This window comes from Podarcis bocagei, assembly GCF_964188305.1.
Source record: "Podarcis bocagei genome assembly, chromosome: 1".
In the NCBI taxonomy this organism is placed as follows: domain Eukaryota; kingdom Metazoa; phylum Chordata; class Lepidosauria; order Squamata; family Lacertidae; genus Podarcis; species Podarcis bocagei.
Window position 1 is genome coordinate 141,270,649 of NC_138125.1, and position 25,354 is coordinate 141,296,002.

Here is a 25,354-nt window from a genome sequence, read left to right on the forward strand (position 1 = left end):
TCTCCCTTAATTTTGACCCAAATGCTCTCACTTTGGCTTTGAGGTTCTAAATCTTGGATCTCTTCACAGGTATACACATCCCTGACATATAACGCCACTCCTCCTCCTTTCTTTTCTGGTCTGTTTCTCTGAAATAGATTGTATCCCCCCATTATTACATTCCAATCGTGGGACTTATCCCACCAGGTTTCAGTGATGCCTGTTATGTCATATCTAGTTTGCTGTACCAAGAGCTCAAGCTCATCTTGTTTATTTCCCATGCTTTGCGCATTAGTGTACAGACATTGAAGTCCATTAATCATTCCCCCATGTCTCTTATTTAAGGATTTTTTCCTCCCACCACTAGGTCTGCGTGCTGTTTGCTCCATTTGGTCTATGACATTTGGATGATCATCTTCATCAATTGATAGACTCCTACCTTCAGTAGCACTGTCTCCCTCCCCCACATTAGTCAGTTTAAAGCCCTCCTGATGAGGTTTCTGAGATTTTTGGCAAAATCATTCCTCCCAACCGTTGTGAGGTGCACCCCATCACTTGCCAGAAGTCCATCTTCAAGAAACTGCAGTCCGTGATCTAAGAATCCAAACCGTTCCTGTTTACACCATTTGCGAAGCCAGCTGTTCACTTCCACAATTTTCCCCTCTCTCCCTGGGCCACGTCGTTCAACTGGGAGGACAGATGAGATGACAATTTGTTCATTTAATTGCTTCAATTTCCTGCCCAGAGCCTCGTAGTCTCTTTTGATCTTCTGGAGGCTATTACTTGCAGTGTCATTGGTTCCCACAAGGACCAAGAGGAAGGGGTATTTGTCAGTGGGTTTTATGATTCCTTGCAGTCGTTCAGTTACATCTTGGATCTTAGCCCCGGGGAGACAGCACACTTCCCGAGACATCTTGTCAGGCCCACAGATCACTGCTTCTGTTCCCCTCAGTAGGGAATCCCCTATTACCACTATACGCCTCCTCTTAGGTTTGGTCGGGGTTCTTCCGTGAGCTGTCCGTTCCAAGGTCGCCTGCACATTCCCTGAGGACTGATTTTACTGCTCGTCTTCATATACCTGATCGACTGTAATGAGGGAGAGATCCTCAAATGGAGTCTGCTCTTCATCTTCCATGCTAAACGACTAGTCGTTTAGTCGTGCCCGACTCTTCATGACCCCATGGACCAGAACACGCCAGGCACTTCTGTCTTCCACTGCCTCCCGCAGTTTGGTCAGACTCATGTTTGTAGCTTCGAAGACACTATCCAACCATCTCGTCCTCTGTCGTCCCCTTCTCCTTGTGCCCACCATCTTTCCCAACATCAGGGTCTTTTCCAGGGAGTCTTCTCTTCTCATGAGGTGGCCAAAGTATTGGAGCCTCAGCTTCACGATCTGTCCTTCCAGTGAGCACTCAGGACTGATTTCCTTAAGAATGGATAGGTTTGTTCTTCTTGCAGTCCATGGGACTCTCAAGAGTCTCCTCCAGCACCATAATTCAAAAGCATCAATTTTTGGGCAATCAGCCTTCTTTATGGTCCAGCTCTCACTTCCATACATCACTACTGGGAAAACAATAGCTTTTACTATACGAACCTTTGTTGGCAAGGTGATGTCTCTGCTTTTTAAGATGCTGTCTAGGTTTGTCATTGCTTTCCTCCCAAGAAGCAGGCGTCTCTTAATTTCGTGGCTGCTGTCACCATCTGCAGTGATCATGGAGCCCAAGAAAGTAAAATCTCTCACTGCCTCCATTTCTTCCCCTTCTATTTGCCAGGAGGTGATGGGCCCAGTGGCCATGATCTTCGTTTTTTTGATGTTGAGCTTCAGACCATATTTTGCGCTCTCCTCTTTCACCCTCAATAAAAGGTTCTTTAATTCCTCCTCACTTTCTGCCATCAAGGTTGTGTCATCTGCATATCTGAGGTTGTTGATATTTCTTCCGGCAATCTTTATTCCGGCTAGGGATTCATCCAGCCCAGCCTTTCGCATGATGAATTCTGCATATAAGTTAAATAAACAGGGAGACAAAATACAGCCTTGTCGTACTCCTTTCCCAATTTTGAACCAATCAGTTGTTCCATATCCAGTTCTAACTGTAGCTTCTTGTCCCACATAGAGATTTCTCAAGAGATAGAAGAGGTGATCAGGCACTCCCATTTCTTTAAGAACTTGCCATAGTTTGCTGTGGTCGACACAGTCAAAGGCTTTTGCATAGTCAATGAAGCAGAAGTAGATGTCTTTCTGGAACTCTCTAGCTTTCTCCATAATCCAGCGCATGTTTGCAATTTGGTCTCTGGTTCCTCTGCCTCTTCTAAATCCAGCTTGCACTTCTGGGAGTTCTCAGTCCACATACTGCTTGAGCCTTCCTTGTAGAATTTTAAGCATAACCTTGCTAGCGTGTGAAATGAGTGCAATTGTGCGGTAGTTAGAGCATTCTTTGGCACTGCCCATCTTTGGGATTGGGATGTAGAGTGATCTTCTCCAATCCTCTGGCCACTGCTGAGTTTTCCAAACTTGCTGGCATATTGAGTGTAGCACCTTAACAGCATCATCTTTTAAAATTTTAAATAGTTCAGCTGGAACCTCATCACTTCCACTGGCCTTGTTATTAGCAGTGCTTTCTAAGGCCCATTTGACTTCACTCTTCAGGATGTCTGGCTCAAGGTCAGCAACCACACTACCTGGGGTATACGAGACATCCATATCTTTCTGGTATAATTCCTCTGTGTATTCTTGCCACCTCTTCTTGATGTCTTCTACTTCTGTTAGGTCCTTACCACTTTTGTCCTTTATTATGGTAATCTTTGAACGAAATGTTCCTTTCATATCTCCAATTTTCTTGAACAGATCTCTGGTTCTTCCCATTCTGTTGTTTTCCTCTATTTCTTTGCATTGCTCATTTAAGAAGGCCTTCTTGTCTCTCCTTGCTATTTTTTGGAAATCTGCATTCAATTTCCTGTATCTTTCTCTGTCTCCCTCGCATTTTGCTTGCCTTCTTTCCCCCGCTATTTGTAAGGCCTCATTGGACAGCCACTTTGCTTTCTTGCATTTCCTTTTCATTGGGATGGTTTTCGTTGCTGCCTCCTGTATAATGTTACAAGCCTCCATCCATAGTTCTTCAGGCACTCTGTCAGCAAATCTAAATCCTTAAACCTGTTCCTCACTTCCACTGTGTATTCATAAGGGATTTGATTTAGATTGTATCTTACCGGCCCAGTGGTTTTTCCTACTTTCTTCAGTTTAAGCTTGAATTTTGCCATAAGAAGCTGATGATCTGATCCACAGTCAGCTCCAGGTCTTGTTTTTGCTGACTGTATAGAGCTTCTCCATCTTTGGCTGCAGAGAATATAATCAATCTGATTTCGATGCTGCCCATCTGGTGATGTCCACGTGTAGAGTCGTCTCTTGTGTTGTTGGAAAAGTGTGTTTGTGATGACCAGCTTGTTCTCTTGACAGAACTCTATTAGCCTTTGCCCTGCTTCGTTTTGCTCTCCAAGGCCAAACTTGCCAGTTGTTCCTTTTATCTCTTGATTCCCTACTTTAGCATTCCAATCCCCTATAATGAGAAGAACATCCTTCTTTGGTGTCACTTCAATAAGGTGTTGTAAGTCTTCATAGAACTGGCCAATTCCAGTTTCTTCAGCACCAGTAGTTGGTGCATAAACTTGGATTACTGTTATGTTAAAAGGTCTGCCTTGGATTTGTATCAAGATCATTCTATCATTTTTGAGATTGCATCCCAGTACAGCTTTTGCCACTCTTTTGTTGACTATGATGGCCACTCCATTTCTTTTGCGGGTTTCTTGCCCACAGTAGTAGATATGATGGTCATCCGAACTGAATTCGCCCATTCCCGTCCATTTTAGTTCACTGATGCCCAGGATGTCAATATTTATTCTTGCCATCTCACTTTTGACCACATCCAACTTACCCAGGTTCATGGTTCTTACATTCCAGGTTCCTATGCAATATTTTTCTTTACAGCATTGGACTTTCCTTTCGCTTCCAGGCATATCCGCAACTGAGCGTCCTTTCGGCTTTGGCCCAGCCGCTTCATCAGCTCTGGATCTACTTGTACTTGTCCTCTGCTCTTCCCCAGTAGCATGTTGGACGCCTTCCGACCTGAGGGGCTCATCTTCCAGCGTCATAACTTTTATATGCCTGTTGTCTTTGTCCATGGAGTTTTCTTGGCCGGGATACTGGAGTGGCTTGCCGGTTCCTCCTCCAGGTGGATCACGTTTGGTCAAAACACTCCACTATGACCTGTTCATCTTGGGTGCCCTGCTCGACATAGTTCATAGCTTCTCTGAGTTCTTCAAGCCCCTTCACCGCGGCAAGGCAGTGATCCATGAAGGGGAAAATATGGCATAGCTAATGATAATTGTAATAATGTTGTTGTTGTTGTTGTTTAGTCGTTTAGTCGTAATAATGTTACAATCAGCCAAATTTTGCACCTCATGTTTCAAGAACCTTTAATATCAATTAACTCTTTTTAAACTGCAAAAAACACCTTTTATATGCAGTGAGAGAAGTTTGTAAGAAAAATGCAATGCCTTGGAGTGCATGGCAACACCAACCATGCAAACCAGATCCTGGCATGTCCATCATCAGATTCAGGCATTCAGACTCAGACAAATAACCATGGTGGAGTCATTTCAGTCCAGTGGTCTTGGCTGCAAGCCAACAGGTAAGTCAGTGAAAGAAGTATACAAAACAAGGAACTCTTGGGGAGATCAGGTAGGAGTCTTATCTCCGACAATAAAAGGTGTTTTGATGATCTGTGACTGAACCATCTTCCACTCCATTCCTTTGCCTCCATCCTGCCCAGGTCCTGCATGACTAATACATATTATGCTTGGTTTTGCTACGGAGATGACCCTTGTTGCCAGTGGTGGCTCAGGACCACCTGTGCAAGGAGCATCTGTTGACCCCACCTTCAGCCTCACTTTTGTCAAAGCTGAGCAAGTGCACAAAAGGAATAAGGTCCTGGTGTGCTCTTATCCCAAGAGAGATACAGTTTGTGTGAAGGCTCATGAGATACGCTGGCTGGTGCATGAATAAAAGCAACATGAAAGTGGTGCATCTTTATGGAAACAGGAGCCATGCCATGCAAAAACAAGCTCAGAGAATGGTCTGCCCAAAAGAAAAAAAACTGTTTCTGCTACTGAGGCAGGTTTTTGAAGGGGAATTAATCCATCATCTGCTGCATGGCTTTAGTGATGTGACAAGATTTATTGCCCATAATCTGTCACAGGGAAGAAAACTTTGATGCCCTCCATCATTCTGATCTATATTAAACAGTTGTTTGTTGGCAGGTATATTAACACAGATAGTAATTAGTGCTTTCAAAAAGCATAACTGATTGCTTTCAGATTCAAAAACTTGCAAACGGATTTGCCTGTAATTTAGTGTTACTACCAGAGAAACCGCTTAAGATTGCATCTTGTCTTGTGGTGATTCACATAATAGAAACCACTGAAGAGTCCATCTTGTCTTGAGGTGATACATGCATATAGAGAACGCAGTTTGTACAGCATCTTGTACTGTGTGAAAGCTGTAGGTCTTGACCTAAAATCTTGAGCCTTGTTAAGTTGGGATCCTATAAATGTTCTGTTGCAGATGAAGGATCTTCAGCATGTTACTATGTTAGCCAGGGCTGACATTTAGAGGTCCAAACTGTTAACCCAAGTCTGTGTTCCCTCTTGAGGAGTATATCCTTCCTTCCGTCCCTCACTTCTTCATGAACATTTTCACTTTCTCCATTCCAAGACCTTACTTCACCTCTGAGGAATCTCAGGAACCTTCATTCTTATCAAAATACAATAAAACACACTCAATAAAAGGATTCTGATAATTAATTTATTAGAGCACTTTGCAGTTACAGTAAGAGACATAGTTCCTCCAAGCAAATTTAGAACTCATAAATTGGCTGATGTAAGAAGGAAGAAGATGAAAGAAAGACAAGTGTTACACATAAAGCTGATGTTTCCTCCAGAAACCTACCAAGCTGTTCAGCAACTGCTCTCTCAATTACTTTACCCAGATATGGGAGATTTGAAACTGGGCGGTAATTGGATAGATCTAAAGGATCTAGTGAAGTTTTCTTTAAGAGTGGATGCACCATTGCTTCCTTCAGCTCCCCTGGGAATGTCCCCGTGCCAAGGGACAAATTGATAATTTCAACCAGGTCTGCATGATATCTGGGCATGCCCTAATCAGCCAAGACGGGCACGGATTGAGGAGGCAGGTGGTGGGCCTACCAGCTTGGAGAAAGCTATCCACATCAGCAGGGAGTATCTGATCGAAATGGTCTAACACTGGACCCGAAGTCAGTCGAGGGGCCTCCAGTTCTGTCACTGTATCTAACTTGGCAGGGAGGTCACGGCAAAGCAACAGGACTTTCTCTGCAATAAAGCTTGCAAATGCCTCACAGCTGTGGGTCGAATTTGTGCTTAAATTTGGTTGTCCTCCTAAGGACGTTAACAACCTAATTATTCTAAAAAGTTGTGCCGGGTGAAAGCTAGCAGATGCAATGGAAGCTGCGAAGTAAGATTTCTTAGCAGCTTTCATAGCCATCTCATAGGCTTTCATAAGCATCCTATAAGATGTTCTTGAAGCTCCGTCACGGGTCCGTCGCCATACTTGCTCTAGCTGTTTGAGATCCCGCTTCATTTTCCGGAGCTCCTCGGTAAACCAAGGGGCCCGGTTTCGACGGGTCGCAGAGCTTGCTTAGGCACAATTTCATCGATGGCCGCCAAGAGCCGATTATTCCAGTCCTCAACAAGGTCATCTAATGAGTTCCAGGAGGAGCAGGGTCCCGCAAGGCCTGACGGGATCTATCAGGATCCATCAACCTTCGCAGGCAAGCCCAAATAGGTTCGCCACCCGAGCCGGGGAGGAGCGGGAAGTCAATCTTGGCTTTCAGAGCACAGTGATCAGACCATGGCACTTCCACAGGGGGGAGCATGATCACATCTATGCCAGCACCAAAGATCAAATCCAGCGTGTGGCCTGCTTGATGGGTGGGGCTTAAAACAAACTGGGAGAGCCCCAGTGTTGCCATGGAGGTCACTAGGTCCAGAGCCTGTGAGGAGGGGGCGGCATAGGCATGGACGTTGAAGTCTCCCAAAACCTAGTCTTGGGAACTCCAAGGCCCAGCCCGCCGCCACCTCCAACAGGTCTGGCAGGGTGGCTGCCGGTGCACTGGGTGGTCAGTACACCAGCCAGACAGCCAAGCTCTCCTTGATGCCCCACATGAGACCAACACATTCAATGCCGGAGATCGACGGTGGTGGTAGAGCCCTGAAAGAGCAATCCTCCCAGATTAACAACGCTACTCCTCCCCCCCCCACAGTCCGTGATTGGTGGAGGACAGAGAAACCTGGAGGTGTTATCTCACGTAGGGAGACTACTTCACCTTCCCATACCCAGGTCCCTGTCACACAAGCCAGGTCAATCCCCTGCGAGACAAAAAAGTCACGCATGGTGGCAGTTTTATTGCCTATGGACCTGGCATTGCACAACACCAATGATGGAGGTGGGTAATCCCTGCTCGTCCTACCCCTGTCCCTTGGGATGGGGCGTAGATTTGAATGGGTTTGTGGACTTCCGGGTTAGCGCCATCAGCGAATGGCGGAGTTCCTCCGACCGGAGGAACTGGCTCCGTGGAAACTGGGTCTTCCCGCCGCGGCGAAGGTGGGGACCCGCTAGAAATCCCAGGCGGAGGAAGCCTGGGAACGTGGGGTTCGGCAGGGCACCAGGAGCGCCCCCCACGCACCGGGAACCCCATTTTGGGGCTCCAGAGTGAAGTGGGGTGAGCGGCGCGGTGCTGCGAACTGATTGCTACTTTCACGGAGTGAAGCCACACAGCCATTGCCGGAGAGCGCTGACTTTTTCCTGTGGACAATTGGATTTAAAATAAGTACCCGTGATTTCATTGTCGCTGAACTTCTGAAAGCACAAATAAACTGGTGGGCCCCGGTCCTTGCAAATCTATTTTCATATATAGATAAGACGACTGAAATCCCTAAAGATTGGGGACTAGCTATAATTGTTCCCATATTTAAAAAGGGCAACCCCTCTGATCCATCCAATTATAGACCAATTAGTCTCCTGAATGTGATCTGTAAACTTTATACAAAACACCTATGCCTAAAACTATGTGAATGGTTAGATCATAATAACTTGCTAGAAATTGAACAAGCAGGGTTTACATCCGGACGTTCCACCATTGATCACTGCTTAGTGCTAGATTACTTTGTCTATAAGTATGCGAAACATTGGAAAAAGTCATTATATGCGGCCTTTGTGGACCTAAAGGCAGCATTTGATTCTGTATCCAGGAGTAGGCTCTGGGCCAAATTGGCCAATATGGGTATCAACAGAAGGTTATTACTTCTGATGATTAAGCTTCATGAGAACAATACCCTCCAGATAAGACTTGCACAGGACGGCAGACTCTCTAGAGAAATCCCAGTCCAAAGAGGAGTTAGACAAGGATGCCTATTAGCCCCATTCCTATTTAACATCTATGTTAACTCCCTGGTCACATGCTGCGGTGAAATTGAAACCCACCCCCCTGTGTTCTCTAACGGCAGAAAAGTACCAGTTTTAATGTATGCGGATGATGCTGTTCTTCTCTCTCAAACCAAAGTGGGTCTGAAACGTGCCCTAGGAAAGTTTAGTGACCAATGTAACACTGAACTGTTAACAATTAACTTTGCCAAAACCAAAATTGTACATTTTAACCGCTCCTTCAGGAAGGATAATTGGAGCGTAAAGGGAAACGCCATTGAACAGACTAAGACCTTCCAATACTTAGGCATTACTTTCTCTTATAATGCCAAATTGTCAACACACCTGACCACATCAGCTATATCAGCAGAAAGAAGTGCAAATGCTATCCTTAGATTATTCAGAAGGAAAGGAGCTGGCTTCCTCCCGATGGCCCTAACAGTCTTTCAAGCAAAATCTTTAGCCCAACTTCTATATGGCTCTCAAATTAACCCCTCTGCCAACCTTAAGACCCTTGAAACAGTACAATCTAAATTCTTAAGATCATTATTTGCTACCCCTAAGTGTACACCTAATGCAGTCTTAAGGCAAGAGGCAGGACTGCCCAGAGTGGAATGAAAAGTCTGGGAACAAGCAATATCCCTCTGGCTGAAAATCCACTACAATCCTAAGGGTCTATTACCTTGCTTCCTGGCCGCAGTTCCCTATCCTCCTTGGCTTATGCAAATAACTAACAAGATCAAACAAATTGGTCTAAACCCTGAAAATCTTTTTATTGGAACTCTGAACAAGGCAAAAGCTATTGTCACTCGGGAGACTTTATGATATCGAATTACAACAAGAAGGCGCCCTACTCCCGGAGACGTATAGATGTTTAAAAGCTTGGCCTAATTTTGCAGCTGCCCCTTACTTAACTAACATCACTAACGAAGCCTATAGATGGGCTTTCTCTAGAGCCCGCTTTGAGACAATGCCCTCAGCAGTGCTGTACGGCAAATTCACGCGGGTTCCAATGCATGCGCGTCTCTGCCCTTGTATGTCTAATAAGGTAGAATCTGTCACACACATTCTTCTATTTTGCGGATTTTATAGTGAAGAACGAGTTCAACTTATTTTACCGCTTCTATCAAAATTTATACCCCTTCAATATTATTTGGAATCCTCCCCTGAAATTCTCCGAAAATACCTCCTGGAAGATTCCTCAAGCTCAATATCATATGAGGTGGCTAAATTTTGCACTTTAGTAATTAGGAAGTGTAAATCTCTTCTGTTGAATGGCACACTGCGAAGTTCCCTTGTGTAACCGTTTTCCTTTTCTGAGGTTGTTGCTGATTTCTTGTTGTCTGATCTTGTGGTGTTTAGTGTCACTGGCTTTGGCCGCAATAAAACTTGAACTTGAATAAGTACCCGTGAGTAGAAACGGAAAATTAGATCAAGAAATATCTTAATTTGGCACCGAAGCAGGAAGGTTCAAAACAGGAAGTCCGCCTTCCACTTTTTGTACATAGACCGAAGCAAAAACCTTGTAAGCTAAAGCCTGGAAAGTCGTTAAAAAAGTTTAAATTTCCTTCATTTATAATTACTGAAACCCCCTTGGAAGCAGGAGAAAGGGGGGGGACTTTGTTTAATGCCTGCAGGAGAGGGAGTGAAGAAAGATAAGTTTCCACCGTCTCTAACCTGGGAACGGGGTGTCAGAGACAGAAATTCTTGGAGAGGTTCATTGACTGTGAATGGAATACTTTGACAGATAGCTAAAGAAGAGAAATAAATTGATTCCAATGTTGCCTTCTGCATTCTAAAGAAACAAAATATCTGAAAAATGAAAGTAATTTTCCTTTGTTGGACTTGCCTTAAAAAAAATGGATACAAATAGAAATTGTCTCCGCTAGAGGGAGCTTGCTAAATTGTTGCTGCAGTCTACTTGAGGACTCTACAGCTGTCAGATTAAGATCGTGGGACCAGTCCTTTTTGACCTTGACTAAATATGAGCTGGGAGGAAGTTTTGGTGCTTGCTTTATGCAAGACAAGTGTCTTGCTGGAACACATGCATGAGAAGATGGATTTGATGAATGAGAAAATGGATTTGATGACTGTTGTGGTTAATAACTGTGGACAAACAGGGAATGTTGATACAGAAACTATTTAGGGACCAACTCAGGAACCTGTACTGATTGGGGAAGTGCAGAAGATAATGGAGGAGGCCCTACAGGAGCATAAGCCGCTGTCTTTGAAGATTGAAGTTGGAGTCGGCCAGGGGGAGTCTGGAGCTGAGGAGGTTCTTAACTTTGGAGAGACCTCGAAATATGTTTTTAAATATTTTTTGGACTATATTGATGACTGTGGGGAGTGGGACTCTGGGGAATGGGCTGGTTGGATGAAGGGAGACGAAGATAATTTTGGGTTGGAATCCCCCAGAGACCTACTCCCCAACAAGAAAGGAAAGAAACTAAGAAAGAGACCAACAAAAGACAAGGAAAAGTGCAAGTATAAACAAGAAGAAGATCTGCAGAAGGGACATGGAAGAGACTTAAGGGCCTCGGACATTAGATTACCAGGTTGATGGACTAGATGGAATGGACAGTAAGGACTGACACGACCCGAGACCAGGAATAAGAGACGTTGGATGAAGATTGGAAGAAAATTTATTTTAAAAAAATTTTCCCCCTAGGGAATTAGCCTAAAATTAATGAACATTAGGGGAAATGTTGGAATGAAACTGTATGACTCTAGTAGAAAAGATATCAGGAGTTATGTACAGTGGTGCCTCGCAAGAAGAAATTAATTCGTTCCGCAAGTCTCTTCGTCTTGCGAGTTTTTTGTCTTGCGATGCACGGTTTCCCATAGGAATGCATTGAAAATCAATTAATGCGTTCCTAGGGAAACCGCCTTCAGACCAGGTCCGGGGACAGTCTGTCCCCGGACCTCTTCTGAAGGCTGGGGGGGGGGACAAGGGCTTTTCTTCCCACCCCCAGCATTTTAAAAAACCCCGGGACAGCAGAGGACTTCTCCGCTGTCCGGGCGATCTTAAAATGCTGGCGGGCGGCATTTTAAAATCACCCCGGGACAGCGGAGGACTTCTCCACTGTCCGGGGCGATTTAAAAGCCCCTGGGAAGGCAGGCAGGGGGGACAAAGACTTTCGCCCCCCGCCCGCCTTCAGAAGGTGTTCCCGCCCTGCCGCCCGGCTTCGGAGCAGCCTTCCGAAGCCGGGCGGCGTGGGCAGGTGTTCCCGCCCCCCCCCCGCCCGGCTTCGGAGCAGCCTTCCGAAGCCGGGCGGCGTGGGCAGGTGTTCCTGCCCCCCCGCCCGGCTTCGGAGCAGCCTTCCGAAGCCGGGCGGTGTGGGCAGGTGTTCCCGCCCCCCCCCGCCCGGCTTCAGAGCAGCGTTCCAAAGCCGGGCGACGTGGGCAGGTGTTCCCGCCCCCCCGCCCGGCTTCGGAGCAGCCTTCCGAAGCCGGGCGGCGTGGGCAGGTGTTCCCGCCCCCCCCGCCCGGCTTCGGAGCAGCCTTCCGAAGCTGGGCGGCGTGGGCAGGTTTTCCCGCCCCCCCCGCCCGGCTTCGGAGCAGCGTTCCGAAGCCGGGCGGCGGGGGCAGGTATTCCCGCCCCCCCCCGCCCGGCTTCGGAGCAGCCTTCCGAAGCCGGGCGGCGGGAGGAGGTGTTCCCGCCCCCCACCCGGCTTCAGAGCAGCGTTCCGAAGCCGGGCGGCGGGGGCAGGTGTTCCCGCCTCCCCACCCGGCTTCGGAGCAGCATTCGGAAGCCGGGCGGCGGGGGCAGGTGTTCCCGCCCCGCCGCCCGGCTTCGGAGCATCGTTCCGAAGCCCGGCGGCGGCGGGAGGAGGTGTTCCCGCCCCGCCGCCCGGCTTCGGAGCATCGTTCCGAAGTCTGGCGGCGGCGGGAGGAGGCGTTCCCGCCCCACCGCCCGGCTTCGGAGGAGGTCCGAGGACAGTGGGGAAGACGCGCTGCGCTTCCCCGCTGTCCCGGATATTTCCCTATGGGCTGTCGTCTTGCGAAGCAAGCCCATAGGGAAATTCATCTTGCGAAGCGCCTCCAAAACGGAAAACCCTTTCGTCTAGCGGGTTTTCCGTCTTGCGAGGCGTTCGTCTTGCGAGGTACCACTGTATAATCGAGTATTAAGCGTTAAGCTCTAAAGTATTTTTGTGGTAAGATAAGGTTAAATAATTTAAGGTAATTTGAATAACAGAATATGGGGAAAGGATGGAAAGGATTTGTTGTGTTAATTAATAGGTTAAATTGTTAAGATAAATTATTTAGTAAAAATTGAGAAAGATGGAAAGAATTTGCAGAAATAATCAATTAAACTAGAATACAAAAAGGGAGGTGTGAGGAGGTCAATGAAACAAGCAAATGGAAGTTAAAGATATGTAATATGGGATTTGTGACTTTTTTCCCCTTCTTTTTTATCTTTTTGCTGTATTGTTGCATTGGTTTTTATGTCTTTTTTTCTTTTTTTTCCCCTATGTATTGTAGTGTTGTTTTTAATTTTTTTCTTTCTTTTCTGTATTTTTGAAATTATTAATAAATATTATTTTTTTAAAAAAAAGATTTGAATGGGTTTGAGCATCACTGCATCTCAAAACCCTTCACCGATAGTGATATCTAGCCCCACCACCATTCTTCCCTAGTCCTTCAATAGTGGGAATCCCAGACCCCATACTAGCCTCCCCAATAGAGGGGTAAGATCCCCTCACTAACAAGTCATCCTGCTTGGCAGGGGGTTGGACTCGATGGCCCTTGTGGTCTCTTCCAACTCTATGATTCTATGATCCCTGGGCCAGGACTCCTGGGTCAGAATGGTATGGGGAAGAGGTGAAAGTTCAATAGGGTAATTATCCCTAGAAGATAAAACCCAACCAACTGCACCCTGAGCAAAGAAGATGTTCAGCTCCTCTGCCAATGAATCATCAGCCTTAACCATGTTCCTTGTATTGCCCTTGTAGCTGGTTAGGTGCTGCAGTCATTGCCACACTTGTTCCATGTTGTTATCGGCTAAATAATTTCCCCCCTTAAGCTTATGCTGTTGTTTTGCTGCCTTAATGCCTTTTTTGAGATTTCTTCTCACCTCTCTGTATATGTTTATATTCCCTGTCTTAAAGGCAGAATCCCGGATTTTCAGGAGTGTTCTTACTTCAGCAGTCAACTATGGTTTACAGTTCCCATAGACTCTAATGCATCTCTGCGATGTTACCTTGTCGGTGCACACTTTAATATAGGAAAGTATAGTATCTGTGTATCTATGCATATCTTGATGTTCAAACACACTCCAATCAGTGCTCTCAAAACAATCCTGGAGCTGACTAAGAGCACCCTCTGGCCAAATTCTAACTGTTTTTATAAACGGCTGAATTCTTCTCCTGAGAGGGATGTACTTCGGACATAGAAAAACTGAAGAATGGTCAGAAGAGCCTAAGTGGGGGAAGGGTATGTATGCCTGTATGCCTATTTCAAATTGGAATATGTGAGATCTAGAATATTCTGTCCTCTAGTCGGAAATTTCACAAACTGTTCAAACTTAGGAAAAACTGTCTTTAGGCAGGCTTGATTGAAGTCCCCTGCCACAACAAGGGCGCCCTCTGGGTGGAGTTGCTGCTGCTTAGAGATGACATCATATAGCTTAGAAAGCGCCACACTGACATTAGCATCGGATGGATATAAACAGCTATAATAATTATGACAGTTACTTCTCTAGGCAGATAAAATGGCCGACATGTAACGGCCATCAATTCTACATCTGGGGAGCAAAAAAAAAGGGGGGAGATCCTCAAACACTAAGTAACATCTCCTACACCGTTGGAGCATCTCTAACAAGTAGATCTTGGTACCTTGTTTCACCCCACCCCAAATAAAAGCATATTGATCATAACCGTGTGAGAAAGATGAGGCATATAGTGTGGTTGCCCCCCAAATCCATTTTGCTTCGAAGTCAGACTTTTCATCCACCTAACTCAGTACAGTCCATTCTAAAGCAGGTGAAATTCTACCACTGTCCACCAGACAATGGTGAACTCCTAGTTCCTATCAACCTCAGCCAGCCTATGTCAGTGGTCGGGGAGGATGAGAGCTATGATTCAGAAAATGGTCATTTCCCAGGCTGGCAACTCAGAAGCATTTTTAACTGGCAATGTCAGCAGTTCAGCCTGGGACCTTCTGCTCTTCCACTAATAATTCAGGGTCTCTCAGTTGTAAATAAACCCACTCTACAAACACCTCAAAGTAAAAAATAAAAAATGCTCAATTTCACTACAGTTGCTCCACCCGTCTACAAGGCTCAAGGTCTCTTTCACAAGTAAAAATGTCCATCTATGTTTATACAATGAAGCATGCAAGTTAAAAACAAATATTTTATTAAACACGGCAGCCTAGATAGGTTGCACAAAAGAAACCATCAAGTAAGGCTGTTATGTACTGAAGTTCTCACCCTGGGCTACATACTGTAGTTCAGTGATTGGATAGTTTTAGAAAGTTGTTACAGTTCAGTTCTCTTCTGGCCTGTGAATAGACAAGAGCTGTTTGAAGAATCGATGTGTCATCTCATATGTTCATCCACAACTTAACACTGGCAACGAAGGTGGGATGGATGGACAACAGAGCACAGCCAGATGCAGCCACCCTCTGAGCGGAGCTGAATCACGGAGCTGAAACACTGAGCGAAATCACTGAACAGAACCAATTCAGAGCTGACCCTTCTGGCTAGAGCACTGTGTTCCATCCATCGCCTCCACATCGGCATCGGAACCATGGCTTCACTTGTGCCTCTACCGCCGTTTGTGCCAGCCTCTGAATCATGGGACTCCTACCTCGCTCGGTTCGACTGCTACCTCCAAGCCAACGAGCTGACGAAAGTATCACAGGAGCGTAAGCTATTCCTCAGCCTCTGTGGGCCTGAGGTGTTCGAGATGGCCCGAGCATTGGTTGTGCCTGAAGCAGTCCAGGCAACACCATGGGACACGATTCAAGAGAAGCTCCGCAACCACTACACGCCAAAGCCGTCCAAGATTGCGGCCCACCATGCATTCTACCACCAGAACCAGGCAGAGGGGGTAAATTAACAACTACACCGCCGCCCTCCGACAGGCTGCAATGCACTGCAAGTTCTGAGACTTAGACGATGCCCTTATGGATCGAATCGTCTGCGGGGTCCGGGACATCCGTCTGCAACGGTGTCTGCTCGCCAAGCCAGACCTCACGCTGCAGAAAGCCACTGAGGAGGCCGTGACCTTGGAAGCTGCTGAACGCTCTGCCCAGGAGATCTGCAAGGCCAGCAGCCCGCGTTTTGCTAGGAAGCCAGTTCCAGTGCATCACAAAGAGGCCAGCAGTGATAAGGCATCCTCCAGTGAAGACGATGATGTGCACCAGACAAAGCGGGAGCGCAGGAAGTTCCAACAGAAGTCCAAGGGCCAATTGGAATGTTCCGGCTGCTGAGGCAACCATTCCCGTGCCAAGTCATAGAATCATAGAATCATAGAGTTGGAAGAGACGACAAGGGCCATCGAGTCCAACCCCCTGCCAAGCAGGAAACACCATCAGAGCACTCCTGACATATGGTTGTCAAGCCTCTGCTTAAAGACCTCCAAAGGAGGAGACTCCACCACACTCCTTGGCAGCAAATTCCACTGTCGAACAGCTCTTACTGTCAGGAAGTTCTTCCTAATGTTTAGGTGGAATCTTCTTTCTTGTAGTTTGGATCCATTGCTCCGTGTCCGCTTCTCTGGAGCAGCAGAAAACAACCCTTCTCACTCCTCTATGTGACATCCTTTTATATATTTGAACATGGCTATCATATCACCCCTTAACCTCCTCTTCTCCAGGCTAAACATGCCCAGCTCCCTTAGCCATTCCTCATAAGGCATCGTTTCCAGCCCTTTGACCATTTTGGTAGCCCTCCTCTGGACACGTTCCAGTTTGTCAGTGTCCTTCTTGAACTGTGGTGCCTAGAACTGGACACAGTACTCCAGGTGAGGTCTGACCAGAGCAGAATACAGTGGCACTATTACTTCCCTTGATCTAGATGCTATACTCCTATTGATGCAGCCCAGAATTGCATTGGCTTTTTTAGCTGCCGCGTCACACTGTTGGCTCATGTCAAGTTTGTGGTCAACCAAGACTCCTAGATCCTTTTCACATGTACTGCTCTCAAGCCAGGTGTCACCCATCTTGTATTTGTGCCTCTCATTTGTTTTGCCCAAGTGCAATACTTTACATTTCTCCCTGTTAAAATTCATCTTGTTTGTTTTTGCCAAGTTCTCTAATCTGTCAAGTGTTGATTCAGAGACGCCATCTGTCGGAAGTGTTTCAGAAAGGGCCACAACCCCAAATTCAGGCTCGGTGTTACGTCTGGTGGCCTAACATGGATGATGCCATCACTGCCTGTGCCACCAGCAGCTAAGGGACACACCTGGGAGACACCCAAGACACCCTGGTTGAGGGTGCACATCGATCTGGCCAGCCCCTTTCACAGCCGGACCTTTATGGTAGTGGTGGACGCCTATTCCAAATGGCTGGAGGTGGCCCTGATGCCCTCCACCACTACCGAGGCTGTCATCCGGGTGCTGCGAGGCCTGTTTGCGATGCATGGGTGTCCTGATGTCCTTGTCTCCGACAACAGACCGCAGTTCATGTCAGGCACTTTTGAGCGGTACCTTTTGGGACTGGGCATCCACCATGCCCTAACGGCATCATTTCATCCATCCAGCAACGGGCAAGCAGAGAGAATGGTGCGCTCGGCAAAAGAGGCACTGGCGCACCTGGACCGGGAGACTGGCACGAGCGGGTCGCCGAATACTTGTTCGTACAATACATCACCCCTCATGCGACCACAGGGTCCTGCCGAACTGCTTATGGGCCGCCGCCTCAGGTCCCCGCTCGACCGGCTGCACCCGGACTTTGCCGTGGCCAAACCCCCAGGCTGTGCCAACGCGCCATGGTCATTTGTTCCAGGAAACCAGGTCTTTGCCCGGAACTGTGTGGGAGACATTCCTTGGGTGCCAGCCACAGTAGTGGGAATCACTGGACTTTGCTCGTACCAGGTGGCACTCGAAGACGGACGCTTGTGGCGCTGGCACCTAGACCAGCTTAGGCGCAGGGTTGGGGACTTGGACACTACCGTGGTGCCCCCAGCTGCGCTCGTGGCTCCGGAACAGACACTTACAGATGGTGAGGCTCCACCTACACTTCTCTCGCAAACTGCAGGCATGGAGCCAAACCAAGCCACTTCAGAGGGTCTGCCAGACTTCCCACAGACTCAGACCACTGCCGTGCCTGACATTCCGCCAACTCCACTTGCAGAGGTTCCACCCACAGCAGTGGATCCAGTGGACTTGGTTTCAACACCACCTAGGGTCGCACCACAGCCTCAGCAAGAATTGGGTGGTCCCCCGGACTTGGGTACCAGTCCCCTGCGGTCTGGCAGAGTTTCCAAGTGCCCAACTTATTTAAAGGACTATGTTGTTGGACATGTAACACTGTTGGTCTAAGTATGTAGAAGTATGTGAAATGTAACCGATATGCTTTTGTGCGTAATTGAACCAATACGTGTAGTGCTGTATATAAGGAAACCATTACAATTGTAACTAACGCCTAATCTCGGTGGGGAGGGGTGTTATGTACTGAAGTTCTAACCCTGGGCCAGCAGGGGGATACTGTAGATAGTTAGGCAAATAAGGGATCGAAAGTGTCATTCAGTGATTGGATAGTTTTAGAAAGTTGTTACAGTTACGTTGTACTGGAGCGCTATATAAGCAGGCTGACTGAACCCTTCAGTCCAGTTCTGCCCTGTGAATAGACAAGAGCTGTTTGAAGAATCACTGTGTCATCTGATATGTTACCCACAACTTAACAAAGGCAGAGATCCCATCTTTGCAGGGAAAGCAAGACTTGCTCTGCTTGAAGGAGGAATTCCATTTCTAGAGGAGAGCAGCTCAGTCTCTTCTGCTATTTCTAAACAGAGTTTGTTGGGCTCATGAAACAAATTCCTGCTTTCTTCCAAAGCTCCCAGGTACCAGGCACTGCCACTGTCCACTCTTTGGGCTCTAGAACTCAAAGTTCCCAAACTGAGATAAACAATTGTTTGGTTTGGGTTGGGGTTTGTAGTCAATCCAGTCATGTATCATCTGCTCCCGGCTCTTATGATCAGTGCTGAGTCCCAACGCACCCTCACTATCACTGGCTCCCACCACACCCACCTCCTATGACTCTCGAGTTCCTTGTGGGCGCCGTCAAACTCCTCGATGTCATCCAGCTTCAGTTCAAGCTACGTCGGTTTCCGCCACAGCATCTTGCAAGCATACCTTTCGCCTGCGGCTCTCACGCACGTGCACTGGGTCCTGAGTTGAGGGAGCAAGGGCGCCCAGAAGCGGGTCCTCTGCCCTCCGCTCTGTGGGGCTTTCGGCATGGCGCCTCCTCCTCTGAGGAGACCCAAGGAGACTCCCAAGTTGGTGGAGGGTGGCGGACCTGCTGCTGGGTGCCCCTGTTGGGTGGGCGCTGTGGCGCATGGCGCCACTCAGCCAAATGGGAAAGATGCTTCTGCTGTCTTTTCTTGCTGCTGTATGGAAAAGTACATGAATCTGACCTTTGAAGTGTTTGTAAGTAAACCATTTTTAACTTACCAAACATGGTTTCTTTCTCTGCTAAGAGAAGAGGGGAACTTGGAAGCAACTTAGAAGGGCATATTTTAAAGATCTACCTTTAAAATATGGGCGACCAACAACTTCTTCCATTGAATAATGGTGGGTTTTTATTTTATTATCATGGCAAAATGGAAGTAGATTCCTAGATATAATAAATAGGTTTAAAAAAAATTTCCCCTTACCCAGCCAGGCCGGTATTGAATACAACTTCCCCAGCTGTAGAGGATGGATGACCAAAAGAGTAGCCCGTCATCTTGGTTCCATCTTCCAGCACTAAGTTGGCTGTCTGTGCCTAGAAAAAAAATATCAATGAAACTCTTCATTTATATTTCCTTCTACATAATGCCACCCTAGACCAACAATTTCCAGCCCCGAAATGCCTTCCTACTACCTTTAACACGCCCATCATCTGTACATTGATCAGTATGAAAGGCTGTTCCTGTACTTACCCTGGTAATAGGGATAAAGTGATAGGTAAGATTCTCCTACAGTAGACCAAAGATTATTCAGCTAACAGCAGGGCCGGCACAAAACATTTTGGCACCTGCTGTGGTCACCAAATAGGGCCCCCTCCCCACCAGCAAAGAAGGAGTGGGTGAAGAACAAGCAGGGAAGGAAGATGTACATCAGGATCCGCTGCACCAGTGAATCCTGCCACCTGAGGCAATTGCCTCACTAACCACACCAAGCCCTAGGTATGTCCCTGGGGAGGTTCTCCCTTAATTCTCCCCCAACCTTCTTTACTTCTAAAAAGCTTGGGGTCCCCTAAACACACCAATAGACACCTATTTCTCAGTGGCCCCATTTTGGCAACCATCTTGTCAGTTCTCCTCCACAGCTGAATTCTCTGTTATTATAACCAGTAAAGGATAGTGGAGGCTGTCCATTAGAACGAATAGGACACTGCCCCCACCAAGCTCAGTCTGCCCTTAACCAGCCCCACCTGCCTGCCATCTTGGGTGACGCTGCCTCCTACTGGCTCTGGCTGCATCGTCTGCTAAGCTCCCTGCCCCACCAGTCCCAATTGACACCAGCCACCACTTATTAATACCAGCATACGATACAACCAGTAAAGGAACTGTATGGATAAAGACAGTCAGAAAGGTAAGTTTCCATGCTACCCACTTTCTGGCTTACTGTCAACCTACGGATCAAAAAGAGCCATGTTGAGAGAAAGTCCTCTAATTTATTCTGCTTTGTGGCAACTTTTAATTGCTGATGAAGTTGTTCTGTTATCAAAAGATCCCAAAGAACTAGGGTTCCACTGTAAGGGGATTTCAGTTCATCTCTCCTACTGATTGTTGCCTTCTGTAAGTTATTTAGCACATTTATATCCTGATTTTTATTCCATGACAGCAGCATACATGGAGCTCCCAGATGGTGTCGTGTGGAGGCACTGATCAGACCCAAACCAGCTTAGCTTCAGAAAGGTGACTGCCTCATCTGCCTTCAATGCCCTGGGTTGTTGAGTAGACAGAACACAATAAGCATTACAGATTAACAGGGTACAAGGGATTGAAGTCCCACTGAATTCAGCGGGACTTATTTCTGAGTAAACATGGCTGCTACGCTCAAGCTGTTATAAAGCTGCTTAGTAGTATTTGCAGCCACAAAGTTGAATTATTTGATCTTACTTATTATACTGCCCCAAGGGTCCTGCGTAGCACAGGTAAACAGTACCCTGTATATTTCCAGACCGATAAATATTTTCCTGTGTTTGATTTATCGTCATCATTATATAAGAACAGATTTGTTTATGCAGCATTCCTGAAGCAATTATTTTTACTTAACTTGCAAGTGTGGACATTATCACACATCCCTCAGCTGATACGCTGCTCCTTTCTAAAGCAAAAAAGGAAAGGAAAGGTGGGGGAGTTTTACAAACCATTAGAAAAGGCCATTTGGGCTAATCAGTTCCCTGTGTGAAAGATTTCAGTTTGAAATGGAATTAAAAATCCCTTGATCCATCTCCTAAATACAAATATCCCTTAGAGCCCCCAACTTAAGCAAGTCTATTTTTGCTTTTGGGGTCTTGCTTGCTGAATTGCACACCCTGCTCCAACAGCAATTCTTTACCCCAGAAACTGTAAACAGGCTCTTGTGTGTGGACCTAATAAACATACTGCTTTTATTCATGTACATATACTGGTTGTTTTTTTGGGGGGGGGAGTTATACAAGAGCACCCACAACTAATAGGATGTCAGTTGTGCTAGTGCAGTTCAATGACATGTAATACACACCTCTGGATTATAAATATTAAACATATTTACAACCTGCCTTTTGCTTTACTGAAATCATATAAAGCATCACAGATAAACAAGATGAGTTTTTAAAAAACCTGATCAAAACCAAGTTGTAGCAGCAGCAGCAGCAGCAGATTTCTCCAGTAATTGGGCTGTGCAGAGACTGTACGATGATATTCACTAGCAACATATACCGTAAGTCTGTGTACCTTCCTGGAGGTCCCATGTACCTAGTCGCATTGTCCTCCCCAACATCTGTGTCCCTGAGATGACCACTATAGTAGTTTGATATCTTCCTTGTTCTTAAGATCATAGAAACCATTTGGATGTGGAGAAAGAGCAGACCATTTATGGTATAGCCTAGGAAACCCAGAGCAACATTCATGGAGATGAGTTTTCACCTGATTATAATTCTGTGGGGGATGAGGAGACCCTACACACTGTCTTGCAACTAGACTTGTTTGTCTATTCTTGGGTTCCCAAATACAGGCCACTTTCACATACTTCAGGTCAGACATTGTGGCCCTCAGAACAAATAAGAGCACATAGAGGCGCCAACCCACAATCCCATTATGAAAGGAGAACCCCTACAAAAAAAAATGCTTTTAGATTTTATTTTAAAACTAGTAGGTGATACCCAGACTTTAAAAACTCATCACTTTGGTGAGGTTTCAATTTGCACTTGAAATCCATGTATTTTCAATGCCTCTTCCAGCAATCATCATGCCAGAGGATAACCGCCTCTATGGGGTGCTCCAGGAGGTGTTTCCACTCATCTTCTCCCTCTCACCAGTGGTGGGGAAAGCAAGATGCTGCCTCTTGTGCTTCTACTGCCTGAGGTGAGTGCTTCACCCTGCCTCATCAGTGGGCCGGCTCTGTTTGCAAAGCTAGCCTTGTGCCCTATCTACAAACAGAGACAGGGAATTCCTGTGGCCTGGATGGGGGCTTCTCTATTTCATCACTTGTCCCTTACATTGAACACCCTGCTTACAGACATATCCTTTCCCCAAATATAAGAAAGTGTGTACCTTTCCTTTTTTGATCATTCAAAATTCAACCTCTGAAGTAAACATATTCGATTCCAAACACATAATTTGATATTGTTATTTTAATGAAGCATTCCAGCTCCCCTGCATTTTAATCTATTTTCCACAACATACATTCAAGGGAATAAAAAGTTTTGCAGTGGCTGCATGTTGACATGACTATCCAATGAGAGTGCTTTTGCTCAGCTCTTGTTTCTTTCAGTGGGGCTTCTTGCAGGATACCCTCTGTGCAGGCATGTAGCCCTCCTACATATTCTTTCAAAATAATTCTTCCACTTGGGGTCACTGAAAACTACGAGGATTACTGAGAATGCTGTTTCCATCTGAATTGCCTCTCTGCTTTTAATGAAACAATCTTCTGCCTGCCTCCTTCAAATTTATTGAAAGAGCCCCTTTATCGTTGACAGAAATAGTCTTTAAAGCCAGCATTCAATATTTTTCTCTTCCTTTAATTACATTTTTTAGTTTGCTCCTAGGGGGTTTATGGATCTCCAAATCCTTTTCCTTTGCCCAGTTGGCTGTTTTGTTACAAGCTCCCTATTTATTGCTTTGCTCATACAGCTCTTTACATCCCTCACCCCTTAAATTCAGGGTCCTTGGTTGTGTGTTCAACGATACCAACTTTAACAGGCTTCTGCATGTTCCTAAAATGCAGTGAAATTTTACAGCAACTGTCACTTTCCTAAAGAACCCCTGTTGAAATGAATATTGTGCTTTATTAAAAGTACCTCCTTCCCAAGGTGTTTGGTAATGCTGGAGAATGGAGAAGGCCCCAGTTTTGTTATAGCACCCCTCAAGATAGAGAACTGAATATCTAGGGCTTAAGGTGGGATTAAAGTGCAGTTATCCAGAGTCATCATATTAACAACATACAAAATCAGAAGGGCTGGATCATCTTTAACAAGGGTAGCCAACAAGGTTCCTTTCAGATATTGGTTGGGCTACAGCTCCCATCATCCTTGACCATTGGCCATGCTGGCTGGGGCTGATAACAGTTGTGATCCAAAACATCTGAAGGGCACCATATTTGCTACTCTTCAGGGCTAACTCGCTAGCTACTTGCATAGCTAGCGAGTTAATTTGAATTTGCTGAATTGAATTTGCTGGTTGAATTTGCTGACAAAATGGCTGATGGTTGACGTGAGCTCCTTCCCTTTCTCACAACACAGGTCACAGGCACAATTCTTACTAGGTCTATGACCAAAGCTAACGGGGAAGGTGTCATAGCAGGCTACAATCAATTGATCACACTGAGTTCAGAATAGTGTCGCCCATGGAAACCTAGCTTTTGATTCAGATCATGAAATGATAAATTCCTGACACAAATACATAGAAGTATCCATAGCCTAACAAAAATGTCAGCTCCCTCCTCCCCAAAAGAGCTGCTACCTTGGCTTAGTGCTCATAAATAGACTTGATTTGCGACATTTGATAAACACAACCCATCCCATTTCAACACATGTCAGGGGCACTTATGTTTGGAAAGGCACAAGCCATAGAACCATAAACATCTCTTTGTTACCACACTACAACAGATGAGTCAACTAATGACCTCCCAAAAAAAGACTGGATTGCTAACAACTTATTGTGTGTTTTTCAGAGAAGAAAAAATGTCAGCTAAATGACATTGCAACATGTTGAAACATGTTGGTCACATCAAATATTTTTATGCTGCTCTTTATTTGTCTCGCTCTTGTAATTTTAGACTCTTTGTTGTTTTTCCTGCAGCAGTCTACCCTGCTATCCCTCTGGAAATCATTTCATTCTTTTATGTCTTGTGAGCTGCTCAGATAACATGTTATTAGGTAGCCCACATAAATACAGTAAATAATTATTTTACAAATAACACCATTCTGAGGTTTGCAGGGGACATTCTTTTTGGTACTGACCCTCTCTTCTTTCTGCCAATAAAAATGTAGCTGACTTCCACCCTCTAGTGGTCATAGGAATACAATATCAGAGCATTGTGTGGACAGGTGGAGTCCCCCAGACCCCATGCGGCCCCCCGTCATGTGGAATAACGACTCAAGACACCGTGCTATGGGATTAAATTGGCCACAACTTTATTATATTTCAGGTGTGGGTAGACCTTGGCTCAGGCATTGGGCGTTATCCCTCCCCAGTCCCCAGCTGGGGACCTAGGGAACATCAAGGTTATCCAGTGGGGGGGGGGATGGGCCGGCTCTGGAGAACATATGTTCAAGCAGAGATAGCCGCCCCCATTACGCCGCCGTCACAGGGGACAGCAATGACGACCTCTCGGCGTACGGTCAAAGCCTCCCCTCAGAAACCCCTTTAACGGGGAACCCTGGTATCGCCGCTGCAAAGAGGAAGATAGACTAAAGGATTCCGCCCAAGGCCTGATACTGCCAAAGTTGTGATGTTTTGCTACGGGAAAGGCAAAACCTGCCAATGCAGGAGAATTCCTTTCCGGCCTTTCAACAGTGACCTTGACGTAGCAGTGCCCGCATACTTGTGAAGAAAAGCTAACCTGCAAAATAAGACTTAACTGAGGGTGGGTAGGGTGGGAGAAGCTCTGGAGCCAAGTGAGGATTCCCAGGTAAGATCCTCCCTCTACTGTGTGGGCAGGTAGTCTCCTTGGCAACGCTTCCCCCAAGCAGGATTGGACAACTGACTGAGGTAGGCGGAGACCTCCAGGTATCCCACCTGGGGAAAGGCGAAGCCATGCCTGTGCTAATGGAGCCGCTCTAGATCCAGGGGCTGTGCGCGTCCACACAAAGGGCACCCCCCGTTTTATGTGGGGAGTGGTCATTATCTTGAATTTTGATGGGTCTTGTTAAGCAGGAAACACATCTTAGCATTGACATTTTTGTTTGACAGAAGAGAATGCTACCATTTTCTATTATTCAGGTAGTATTGCATGAGTTTCTCACAGTCTTGATCCAAAGCAAAGTGTAAACAGATAAATGAAAATA

At 46.3% G+C, this 25,354-nt stretch overlaps 1 protein-coding gene and 1 pseudogene across 2 annotated transcripts in view; both read right to left on the reverse strand.

Annotated features, from left to right (window-relative positions):
- CPS1 (carbamoyl-phosphate synthase 1) overlaps window positions 1-19,420 on the reverse strand; it is a 149,621-nt gene extending 130,201 nt beyond the window's left edge. Inside the window, exon 1 of the mRNA XM_081190213.1 lies at window positions 19,311-19,420. Within this exon, the coding sequence (XP_081046339.1) occupies window positions 19,311-19,381 (71 nt within the window). The 5' untranslated portion in view covers window positions 19,382-19,420. The remainder of the gene's footprint in view (window positions 1-19,310) is intronic.
- LOC308583023 (anaphase-promoting complex subunit CDC26 pseudogene) lies at window positions 18,381-18,776 on the reverse strand (annotated as a pseudogene). The gene has a single exon. The product of its transcript is annotated as an anaphase-promoting complex subunit CDC26 pseudogene (transcript).
- Window positions 19,421-25,354: the final 5,934 nt, after the last annotated feature.